This window comes from Sinocyclocheilus anshuiensis, unplaced genomic scaffold (assembly GCF_001515605.1).
Source record: "Sinocyclocheilus anshuiensis isolate Anshui unplaced genomic scaffold, SAMN03320099.WGS_v1.1 scaffold676, whole genome shotgun sequence".
Taxonomy (NCBI): domain Eukaryota; kingdom Metazoa; phylum Chordata; class Actinopteri; order Cypriniformes; family Cyprinidae; genus Sinocyclocheilus; species Sinocyclocheilus anshuiensis.
This window is the reverse complement of record NW_015558579.1, coordinates 337,296-350,258: the sequence shown is the minus strand read 5'-3', so window position 1 is coordinate 350,258 and position 12,963 is coordinate 337,296. Positions and strand designations below refer to the sequence as shown.

The 12,963-nt window shown below is 35.8% G+C and overlaps 1 protein-coding gene across 2 annotated transcripts in view; it reads right to left on the bottom strand.

Annotated features, from left to right (window-relative positions):
- LOC107679808 (arf-GAP with SH3 domain, ANK repeat and PH domain-containing protein 2) overlaps positions 1 to 12,963 on the bottom strand; it is a 100,481-nt gene that overhangs the window by 35,615 nt on the left and 51,903 nt on the right. For both annotated transcript variants that reach the window (XM_016475489.1, XM_016475488.1), the window contains exons 5-7: positions 3,958 to 4,007; positions 1,662 to 1,791; positions 1,485 to 1,570 (exon numbers count right to left, since the gene is read on the bottom strand). In XM_016475489.1, coding sequence (XP_016330975.1) covers positions 1,485 to 1,570; positions 1,662 to 1,791; positions 3,958 to 4,007 — 266 coding nt within the window. The remainder of the gene's footprint in view (positions 1 to 1,484; positions 1,571 to 1,661; positions 1,792 to 3,957; positions 4,008 to 12,963) is intronic.

Below are 12,963 nucleotides of genomic sequence, written 5' to 3'. Positions count from 1 at the left end.
TACAAATAATACAAATCAATGGCAGTAGATTATCAGTAATCCTAAAAAATAAAACTGCCAAACACACATGCTAAAAAACAACAGCTTACACATAGTAAGAAATGGTTATAACAACTGAAACAGAAGCGAAACAAGTAATAGGAAAGAGGATAAATAAAAAGCAATACTTATTAAAACTAATGAAAGTACTATACAAGTATAAGTATTTAGTACAATGGTCCTGCAAGAAAAAGACATGACCCTCAAATCCGTAGCTACAGAACAGCAGAATATGAACGCAATGCTCAAAGTCTCTCGTTAAGCATTTTCCTCCTGTAGAAAAACATAAACACTTAATATGGCGTAATGTATTAAGATACAATAAGTTCAATTAAAAGATCAAATTCGATATATAGTTATTATTTAATGTACTACAAGGCAAACAGATGGCTATGAACACAATGCGCAAACTTTCACTTGTCCTCCCATACAGCAAAGCGCTTAATGTTGTATAATAACGGACTATGATAAAGACAATTCAGTAGCTTATATGTCTTGTTGTTGACTCAAAGTATATACAGACCAACAAATATGAACGTGCATTTTGAAATGCATTAAGTGATTTTAAAAGGATCAACTCCGTACAGGCAAGCAGACGAGCCCAGAACGCAATGCGTTCAATTGCACGTTAAACATTTTCCTCCCATAGAAAATCATTATAAATAAAACACGTAATGTAGTTTAATGGACAAAGACAATGATATAAAAGAGCTGTAGACAGTTTATTCTATATGGAAAAACGCTTAACACGAAACTGTGCGTGTTGCATTTATTCTGGGATCACCTGCTTGCCTGTAGCCTACATTTTCTACAGGAGGAAAACGCTTAACAAGAGACTTTGTGCATTGCGTTCATATTCTGCTGTTCTGGTCACGAATTTGCAGGTCTTGTCTTTTTCTTGCAGGACCCTGTATGTTATTGTTCTAAATTAGTTTTAATCATTAAATCATCTCCACAGCTTCTTGTCTTCATTGGCAACACGCACGATTTGTGTCGATTGCAAGTGACGTCGCAGGTAGCAGAGAGTGCAAGTGGCGATTGCAAGTGACATTGTAATTTAGTTCCTTTCTTCTTGTCTTCACCACCTGGCTACTGTTGTAAAATGTTGAGAGATTCAAACAAAAAGTAATAAAAAATAGAACAAAATAAAAAATTAAGATTGCAAGTGACGTCGCTAGTGGAAGCGCAAGTGTCTGAGAGTGCAAGTCTGAGAGTGCAAGTGCAAGGCTGCAGCCAGACCCTCTTGACTATTTGGACCTTCAACCCGTTGGGTCCCATTGAAGTCCACTATATGGAGAAAAATCCTGAAATGTTTTCCTCAAATACCTTATTTCTTTTTGACTGAAGAAAGAAAGACATTAACATCTTAGATGACATGGGGGTGAGTAAATTATTTGTTCAAGCCTTTATTTAAGAGAAACATTTAGAAACGTGGCCAGACTTACTTGCACTGTGCATGAAAATATTTGATGAGATTCTGAAGCAAGTCGACACCTTTCTTGATCTTGATTTCATTGACTTTGAGGAGGTACTGTAACAAAACAATAGAGGAGACTGAAGCACACACACCGCACAGGAAATGCTTATTGCAGGATTCTCCAATGAAATGAGTCGCCTCTGACCTCACACATCTGAAGCTGAAAGAAACGGCGCTCCTTCTCCATCTCCTCTGCTATCTCCGCTCCACTGATCTCCGTCCGGATCATTCCGTGCTGTCGGGCGTGCTCTTTTTTCTCCTTCTCGATTTTAGAACTGCGTGAAACACACAGACCACCTTAAAAAAAATTCAGACACACAATCGCAAACACACGCACAGGAAACACTCATGCAGCAGGGCATTCTTTTCCATATGCTCCAGCGGCATATTGTACCCCACGTTATAGATGCTGCATTTCCTCTGTGGGGAAGGAGGGCCCTGATCTCAGATACAGGATTCCAGAGAGAGCCTCATGCGTTTGGTTTAGGCCTTTATACGCTCTTAGCTGAAGCAGGCTGGCCATTTCTGGAACCTCTGCTTTCAGAGTTTGAAGCCTAGCGAGGAGATGTGGTCAAGAGATGGCTGAACGCTAGAAGCCATTTCCAAAAAAAAAAACATTTCTAGTCAGTGAAAGTAGAAAATGAAAAGGTAAAAAAAAAAAGATTGTGATAAAATGCATCAAGCGCTGAACGAAGTGATGTGTTAGCATGAGGAGCTGCCTCTGACAACAATTTTGATTTCTGTATTAGGTTCAGTGTTGGGGAGAAGCAAGACTATTAACTTATAATAAATAAAAAATAAAAATAATTGTAATAATTAAATAATTGATAAATAAATAATATTTGATAAATAAATAATAATTGAAAATAAAAATGTTATGCATTTCTATCCTCTGCTGAGCACAAAAGAATTTTAGTTAGTCTAATGAAAATCATTGGCTCGATTCCCAACATTCTTCAAAATATCTTGTGATCCACAGAAGAAAAGTCAAAGTTTCATTACAACATGAGGGTGAGTAAATGATGACTATCTATTATCTTAATGTTTATAATTATAATTATGACTTTTTATAGTTTTAATGAATTTTTATGAGCTTTTTAAATTCAATGAACCATTTCAAAAAGTTGCTTATTTTATTGGGAAAAAAAAGTTTGTGTTTTAGTGCCAAACCAAATTGTATGGCTATTTTCATGGCGAAAGCAATAAAATAAATGATATAAATATTACAGCCTATTGAACATTATCTTTGACTCTATCTTTGATAAAAACTCCAAAAAGTGGTGTAGTCAAATCATTGTTTAATTTTCATATAGTTTTTCAATTACTTTTTTAGACTTTTTTTGTTTTAAATTCATTCAAGTCCAAAAATATAACTCTTAGTAATAATTAAATATGTTAATTAAATATAATTAGCTTTTTGTTGAGACGTCTTTTTTCAGCAGCTTCCCCAACGATTACTTTAGTTATTGCACCTGTACATCTGACAGATGGAAGAAATAAGCCTAAACAGACTCCCTCATGTCAGTACATCACTTCCACCGATGACTGTAAAGAACAGTCCACCATTTTTCACCACAAAGATTATGTTCAATTTCAAACCAGTTAAAACAAAAATGGTGGAGTGTTGCTTTCATCTTTGGGAGAAAGAAACACACGCAAACAAATAAGTAAATATGAATCGTGATTTGATGTTTCCTGCTGTTAACCTGCTCTCCTGAGGCACCACATTATTTTTACTGTCAGAATCATTGTCTCTTAAACAAACACAGCAAGATCTTCAGCATACTCATTAGCAGGATATTTGCACAAATGAAGCCTGAAGCTCAAACTGCAACTTGCGAGAAAGCTGAAAGCTTTGCACAGACACAGAGATTGAAGTGAACTCAAACTGTAGCGGCGGTGACGATGAAAACCAGTTTAATGGAGTCAGGGCCAGAGTCACGTTAGAGGGCGACTTCGTTTCTTTCTGTCTGGAAACATGAAGGTATCGGTCACAATCAAACCCCGGAGATTATATCCGGCGATGGGGGGTGAAACATGTATTTGACTGAGCAAAACTGCCAATGATGGAAAACAGCAATGATATTAAAAAAGACAGCACCTGGCTTCAACGGTAAATCAATGAATCAAATGACGTGTTATAAGAAAATGTATTACCCTTTCAGTAAAGAATGTCCCTTGCAGCTTGGAAAATATATAAAAAGTGCTACATAAATGTCATACATTGTCGCATGCACAGCAATCAGTGTAATAGCAGAGGACAGGAATACAGGAAGTGAGGTGGTAACAATGACAGCTCATTATCCAGAGTGCTGGGCACCACTGATCCCTCATTTGACTCTCAGGACACTGACATTTCCTTTCAATTTAATTAATTTTCAGACTAAGATTTAAGCAAACATGCATGACAGAAATGAATGAATTCTTTGAAAATCTCTTACACTTTGGTCTCATAGTCTTTCCAGGCTTTATCAAAGGGCTTCTTGAGATCCTGCAAAAGAAAGAGAGAGGATATTCATTAGACAGTCTTGGAGTATGACTCAACTTTCATTTTGACATCTGCAGCTTAACCCAAATTGAGGGGGAAATAACTGAGGGGGAAAAAAACAGGCCTGAGCAGAACCAGCCGTTTTAGTGTCAGCATAATGTCTGGTCCACACTGCAGATGCAATGCTTAGTTTTTATCTTCTGAACATCATGATACAGCATTGTCACACAATTCAAAGTTGGCTCATTGGTTGTGTGCTGAATGCACTGAAGAACATTAACAACATATCAAGGATGTTCAGATTTGATGTATCAGCCAGCCAATCAGATTGGAGCTTTTGTTTTGCACAAAAATGGCAAGGTTTGAAGCTTAAGACTAGCAGAAGAGTGGCATAAAATCACCACTCAGATGCCAAGCTCAGTGTACGCCATCACACATGATGTCATGCTCACAAAGAAAGTACCTGATGTAATGCCAGTGCTGTATTCTGTGATGACATCATCTGAAAGCTTCAGGGAAATTCTGCTTGTGCAAACAGAGCGTTCTCCAGCAGCTCTACTGAGGGTTTACTCTAATAACAGAAGGCTGTGATTGTAGAGGGAATTCCTAAGAGTCCTACCAACTTTGTTAATGTGCTTCCATAACAGATGTTGCACACAGCTTGAGTTGTGCTGAAAACAGTCTCATCTGCACCAGCAATAATGGCTCAGTAAGAGCAGTTTGACAAGAAAATGATTTCCACATTGATTCTCCAAAAATTCCATACTTGAATCAATGTAACAGAAATTAGAAGAGACGAGAAGTGCCCATTTAAATATAAATACTAATGCTGGGCAACGATTAACTTTTTTTTTCTTTTCTTTTTTTCCCACGATTAATCGCATGATTTTCTGCGATTAATCGCATTGTTTTGCACAAAATTCAATAATTAATTCAAAAGTAGTGTATTGTGCACTTTTTTTCATTTAAAAGTACTGCTATATGAACAAAAGTGCAATAACATTTGGTTTGCAAACACTTTAAACAAATAAGGTGCTTTTTATTACAGCAGTATTCCTATATTCCTATATTACAGCAGTTTAAATATTTCTTGTAAATCTCAACTTAAACATTAATGTAATCAAATTAAATATAAAACCAAAGCTATTTGCCACTGCATTAACATTTTTATAGACATTTTTTGACCCAACGCAACAGAGTGCGGCGTGGGACAACACTTGATGGGCGAGTGCGGGTGCGGGCGGGTAGAGATTCGTGTGTGCGGGATGCGGGAGTGTACTCACTCTAGGCAATCTTAACTGTGCCCGAGTGCGTTTGACCCCCAAAGCCCGGTTCGTTTGACTAGTGTGATCGCTCCGTGCCGCGCTCAGTCGCGGTTCGTTTAGCCGTCCCTGGCTCGGTTGGAAGAGGTGGGCCAGAGTGCGGTTCAGTTGGGCTTGGGCGCGGTACGCATGTAGTGTGAGTGCTAACCGAACTTCTGATACCTGCAGCACGATTGCGTATATATATATATATATATATATATATATATATATATATATTGTGAGAGGGCCGTGTGTCACCGCGTCTCAAACGACTCGAAATAATAAACCACAAAGTTAACAAAACGATGCACTCCACTGTGCTGAGCGAGAGCGCTTCTCTGCTGTCTTCACGTGCTAACGGAAACTTCCTGTTTCCCACTTATGAAGTCGTGATTACAAGCACGTTCAGAGCCAGTGAGCAACGGGCTTTCATAATAATAATAATAATAATAATAAACTGCGTTAATGCGCGATAAAATAATTGTCAGCGTTAATTAATAGTGTGTTAACGTGATAGTAACGCGTTAACTTGCCCAGCCCTGATAAATACATAAGAGGTACTTATATGTATAAATGATACGTAACTTATTTAATGTTACATAATTGTTGTGGATTTTTTTCAAAAGTGTTGCAATTTTTATATAACTATAATGTGTAAATATGATCAGATCAATTCAATAACACCACCTGTCATTTGCTTTAAACAGAAAAATCATCTACCAACCAAGCTGCTTTTTTCTATATTAGGGTTGTGCCGATAGACGATAGCATCGTGTATCGGTGATAGTCAGAGATATCATCTGTTGTTGATGCCTTTAATGACAGCAAGGTGATTAACTAGGCGCCTATCTTTAGCGATGCAGTGTGGAGATGCTTCAGAAACAAACACAAGCATTGACTTGAGTGGCCGTGTCGGAGCCGTAACGCGCCGCAGACGTGTGCAGTCAGTGTATTTATCATACAACTTTACTGATTATAACGTGTGTTTTTTAAAGTGCATTTTTTTAAAGTGCACTGATTATAATGGAAGTGTTTTTTAAAGTGCATAATACTTGCGCTAGACTGAAGTCAGTTATGATGTTCTTTGGTAATGTAAATGTTATTTGCTCGTTCTTGAATAACAGAGGAAATGTAAGCATTATAATAACTTACAATGTGACTTACAATGTTTCTATTACATTTTTATCGTGTTAAATTCAAATTAATTCATATTAAAACATTAGGCTGCTTTTATCCTTACGATGGAGTAACTTTCCGGCAATGAAACTAATGTAATGTAAGTAAATAATTAAATAAATTAGCACGATAATATTGTGTATCAGCGATCTAACAGGCTGACGATAGGATGATATGACAATTGAGCATATCGCCCAACACTATTCTATATGCAATGAAAACACTCAATGATCACGAGATGTGAAGTCCAAAATAATAAAAACAATATAAAATAAAATAAAAATAAAAAATGAAAATAAAATAAAAATAAAAATAAATCTGCTAAAGGGCTGCAACTTGTAACGAATCAGTCCACTGAAGGCGAGAATAGTGAGAACCCAAGTGCAGTTTTATTTACAGTGTGATCCAAACATCCAAACAAGATACACAGACTTGACTTGACTTGACTTGACTTGACTTGACATGAACAGACTAGACTCACCGACAGCGGGTTACAACATCAATACACGACAAGAGACAATGGCAACATGATGGCTAGTTATAGCAGACAAGGAGGGTCACATGACATGAACAAACCAATGGGAAACAAGACACATGACTAGGACTACCAATCAGAACATGACACAATCACAAGGCAGAGATACATGAAGACTAGCGTAGCATGACACTAACAGGTTGAAACAATTACAAAATAAAAGACATGAAAACATGAACATGAAACAAAACCCAAACACCAAACCCCACATTACACAACTAATCAAAAAATTACTGTAACACTTTAGTATAGGGACCAATTCTCACTATTAACTAGTTGCTTATTAGCATGCCTATTAATAAAATATTGGCTGTTTATTAGTACTTATAAAGCAAATATTCTGTATGACCATATTCTACATCCCTAATCCTACCCAATAACTAAACTTAACAACTACCTTACTAACTATTAATAAGTAGCCAATTAGAAGTTTATTGAGGCAAAAGTCATAGTTAATGGTTTGTTAATAGCGAGAATTGGACCTTAAAATAAAGTGACCATCATTACATATTACAATTAAAATAATCAACTGAAAGTGTATGTGATGATGGCACATTATAATAGTGAAAAACGTTAGAAATCCACACAATAATAACACATTATACAGAAATCTATTTATGCATTGTGCAAGATGATTTTAAAAAATCTGATTAAATGAAAAAACAAATAAATGAATCTACTGTACTATTAAAATGGTGGCCAGTTGCAGTTCTAGTTTGGGGCTGTTTTTAAAACAGTTTGAATGGGAGTGATCTTTAGGGCTCATTATAGGACGGATCTCAATCACCAGAAGGGCCACTTCAGGGATTCAGAGAATGACCGTTCAGCAATTCAACTTATTAACTCGTGAACACAGAAGAGAGTGGACGTAGAGAGACAAAGGGAGGCATTTCTGAATGGCATTACACACTGTCTCGAGCTGCTTCATGTTGCTTTGACTGAACTATAAATCATCATTCCTCACCACACAGCACCAGGATACATATCTCAAACAAGCTGAGTCACATAGTGTCACCTGGACTTTCAAACTGCAACATCTATTAGCCAGAGGGGTCTAAAAAAGCTTGAGTGGGTGGGTTTCACAGCTCAGCGGGCGTCAGCGCTGACATCACTCCCTCTGAGACCGACAAAACCGTCTACACCAGCAAAGCCAGTCCGACTGACTGAACAGAGGAAGTGTCGTTCACAAACACACACTGTAAGACAATAGATGCAGCTGAGAAACAGACAGCACCATCATCAAGTTGAGAGGTTTTGGCATGATGTCAGCTCGTCTGTGCATCGGTTTTATGAGGATTGCAATTTCATCTCCCTCAGCATTTTAGATGACATGCAACTCAGGGTCAAGAAATGGGAATGTTGGGGGTCAAGCTTTCCGACATATTACAATCCCTAACCATTTACAAGTTGAATTAATGAATATTAGTTATCATTGTTACATTCATCCCTATCTAAAATAGTGACAAGGTAACAATAGAGAAAAAAATGAATTAATAAATGAGAATTTAACAAACATAGAGAGTAACAGGATGCTACAATCTTCTGCCCCAGAATACAAAAACCAACTTAACTGAAAAATAAGTAGATTTTAATTAAACATAAGAGAACAACAACAAGTTCTAAACTTACTAAATAACCTATGAAACAAAAAGGGGCAAAAAAAATGAACACTTGACATTAATGTTGACATTAATGTTAATTTACAAATATTTAACAGACTGTAAAGCCAAAGACAGGTAACAAAACAGATGACCTCGTAATGACACCAAAGACATTTAATTTCAAAGATCCATTTGCTGATGGGTTAATGAGGCACAGGTTCAGTTTAATGATTGGAGTGATGGCCGAAGACAAGACCTGCAATCTCCCCCCATTAGCGGCGCCCCCATACTGTGCTCTGAATGAGGCCTGATGCTGACGCAGACTGTTCTGAGACCATTAGCACTCCATAACTGCAGCCGTCAGTGTCCTCCCAATCACCTCTACAGCAAACTGACACAAAGCAGGATTTACATCTTCTTCTGGGGTGGATTTGTATGGGAATTTGTTTTAACCATCATTTTAATTCAAATCAGTTTACTTGGCATCCATCAAATAAATGAAGAAAGGTTATTGTAATATTATTCCTCATAATTGCTTTATATCACGTTTTTTTGACAATTTCCATTAACTGTGATTTTATATCTCACATTATGAATATTTTTACATATATATAATAAAATTGAAAAAAAAATAAATAGTTTTAGTATTATTTAGAATTATTTTAATAAAATAAACATGATAGTATTTTATATTATATTTAATGCTGTCAAAATTAGCGTGTTAACGTAGGCGATTAATTTTTTCAGTTTAACACGTTAAAAATATTTAACGCCGGGCGTGGCAGAGTCTTAACTTTGATAAAGAATATCTCTTTGGGTTTGTGACTTTAGTCTTTGCAACTTCAGGGATCTTATCTATGCACAATCAGCTTGTAACACTCCAAAGAGAAAGGAAAACTTGAAATCGCATCATATGACCCCTTTAAAGAAATAGCAGCCAATACAACCTAATAACCAGCTGCTGTGATGTCTGTTCATCCAAGAAAAAGAAAAAAAAGAGGAAATCGATAACTTTTATAGCTTTAAGTATTTATCTGTATTTAATTTAGAATTTAGTGTTTGATAACTTCAATTTGAATTTCTGTATATTTCTGATGAAGGGCACAGGTAAATAATATTTATTACAAAGGGGTTATGTGAAGATTGTTTTAAGTTCACTTAAATTAGAAGTTATTTTTTAAAGTCTAATAAATGTTCAAATTGATAACTCTCAATTATACTGTAATGCTGAATGGCTATAGTCAATGTTTAAATATTAGGGGGGAAAACTAATTTTATAGAGACATCAGTAGTATCGGTACCAGTGATACTGGCCTTCAGTCATAAAAAAAGATGCCATTAAAGAAATATACTGTCTTTATGTTGTTTGTACATTAATTTGAAGATTGAATGTGAAATTACTGCAATATAAAAGTATAATTAAAAATTATGTTAGGTGGGATTAATCACGATTAATTTCAGAAAAAAATTGCGATTAATGAGTTTTTTAATCGACTGACAGCACTAATTATACTATATTATATTATATTATATTATATCATATCATATCATATCATATCATATCATATCATATCATATATCATATCATATTATATTATGGGTGTAACGATACACATATTCATATTGAACTGTTCGGTACGAGGCTTTCGGTTCGGTACGCATTACAAACCAAATGATTCGTTGGACTAATTACATTTAGAAAATAAAAGAGATTAAAGTGTGTGAAATATAATGTTCTCTTGCTGGGTTGTGTCGAACGATGATGATCTTGTATCGACAATTATAGCCAGAGATATTGTCAAAAACATCATTCATTGGCAATATTAAGAGGATCTGGCATTTCCAATTAATGTAGACCTGTTATATTCTTATTTTTTATTAGGCCTATTATTATTATGAAGTTACTTTTATTATTAATTTAAAATTACTATTAATTTGCCCTGCAATAATTACCACATAACTGACGCGCTGCGAGGATAACAAAAGCTTAGACTATTTACTCCTCAATTAGAATGTTTTTTTTTGTTTTTAAAAAAGGTCTTTTAAAACAGGTCTATTATAGGCTTATAATTAAAATATTAACACTGCAGTCATTAATAAAAATCAATGAAATAAAAAGCTTTATTTCAAGCACCGACTTTAAAAAACAACCTGTTTAACATGAAATACGTTTTTTTCTCATTTTTTTCACTATGTACAAGCCACAAGAGAAATATTAAGGGAATAAATTAAAACAGTTAGCTATATACCGTTATCAGCATATGTTAAAGTAGATTCGTCTCTCGTCGTCTCTGAGAGAATATGCAGCGTCAGATGCCGAAAGCTCCATCATTACTCCCTTTTACTTTCACTATCTGCATAGTGAATCGACTGAGATTAAGACGTTAATTATATTATATTATATTATAATACTTGGGATTTAAACAAACTATAAACAAACCCTGTTCTGCAAGAAAATTCAGTCCAGTTTTCTTATGCGATTTGTCTGTTCAAACCAGCAGAAAAAACAGCGAAAAAACAGCATACAGGCTGAATAAAAAAGAAAATGCACTCTCTGACAGTAGGTGGCTCTTATAAGAAAATCAGGAATACTCCACTTAACACAGTACACAAAGTGCAAGCTTGTCACAGGAAAGAAAACAAGATAAAACAGTATTTACGATTTTATTTTAAACAGCTGATTTGATTTTTCTATTTTCTATGCACTAATGCACCACCAAGTCATAGTTTTAGGGTGCTTTCACACCTGTATCTGTAATGCTTCCACTTGGTAATACTCTTTAATCTGTATATGCTTCCACTTGGTAATATCATAAGGAAATATAAAATCTCTTTTCATTTTTATGCAGATGATTCTCAGCTGTATCTTCCATTAAAATCTTGAGATTCTCTGCAGCCTCTCATCAACTGTCTTGAGGATATAAAATGCTGGATGTCAAATAACTTCCTGCAGCTCAACAATGATAAAACTGAGGTGATTCTCTTTGGTCCCTCTAAAACTAGAAATTCTGTTGCTGGGAACTTAGAAAACCTCACTCCATATGTTAAGTCTCATGTAAAAAATCTAGGTGTTATCTTTGACTCTGAGCTTTGTCTTGAAAAACAAATTAGCTCAGTTGTTAAAAATAGTTATTATCAGCTGAGGATCATCTCGAAGCTTAAATCAACACTTTCCTTTCAAGATCTGGAAAAAGTCATTCATGCTTTTGTCACATCACGCCTGGATTATTGTAATTCGTTATATGTTGGTCTTCCACAATCTTCATTGGCACGGTTGCAGATGGTTCAGAACCTTTCAAGATCTGGAAAAAGTCATTCATGCTTTTATCACATCACGCCTGGATTATTGTAATTCGTTATATGTTGGTCTTCCACAATCTTCATTGGCACGGCTGCAGATGGTTCAGAACGCGGCGGCTAGATTGTTAACCGGCACCAAAAAACGCGAACATATTTCTCCAGTTTTAGCGTCCCTTCATTGGCTTCCTGTCTTTTTTAGAATTCAGTTTAAGATTTTACTTATTGTTTTCAAAGCTCTTAATGGACAAGCCCCATCTTATATTTCTGATCTTATTTATTTGCATTCAACGCCGAAGTCTCTCAGATCCGCTAATAAAGCTCTATTTCATGTCCCTCGGTCACGACTTAAATTAAAAGGAGACAGAGCTTTTGCAGTCGCTGCTCCACGTTTGTGGAATCAGTTGCCACCTGACATTAGGAGTGCTTCTTCTGTTTATATTTTCAAGTCCAGACTTAAGACACATTTTTACTCTCACGACTTTCCGGGCTATTAATTGAATGTGAAACTGTTGTTATTGCCGATACTTACTGTAGATCGATTGCTTTGTTCCGAAACAGGGATTCAAATTATTACAATGTTGCTTTTTATTCTTGGTGCGGTTCGCTTTCACACAGCAAAATTTCTAAACAGACCAAATTTGTTAATACAAGTCAAGCGCGAGTAAACTGTTCTCTCATTGGTCAAAGTTCCACGGTTTATTTTCCGGGATTCCACTTAGCTGTCACGGATGTCATCCGTCAGGATGGAACGACAACAGTTACGTGGGCTTATTGTTGGGTTTTTTTTGTAGCTGTCGTTATAATAATTGATCATTTTGAGCAGGAGTACAGGATTGATTGGGAAAACATTTTTAAAATGCACCTACTACAAAGAAGAGCAATAATAAAAAGTGCGCTTTGATTTTTGAATGGCAAGACGTGCTCACCCACAGACATTCACAGGTTCATTTTGAGGTATTAGCAAAACAACAAAGCTAATGCTTTTCACGGAACTTACGTAATTACCCAATTATAAATTGTGATATAGCCTGGTTCGTTGGTCC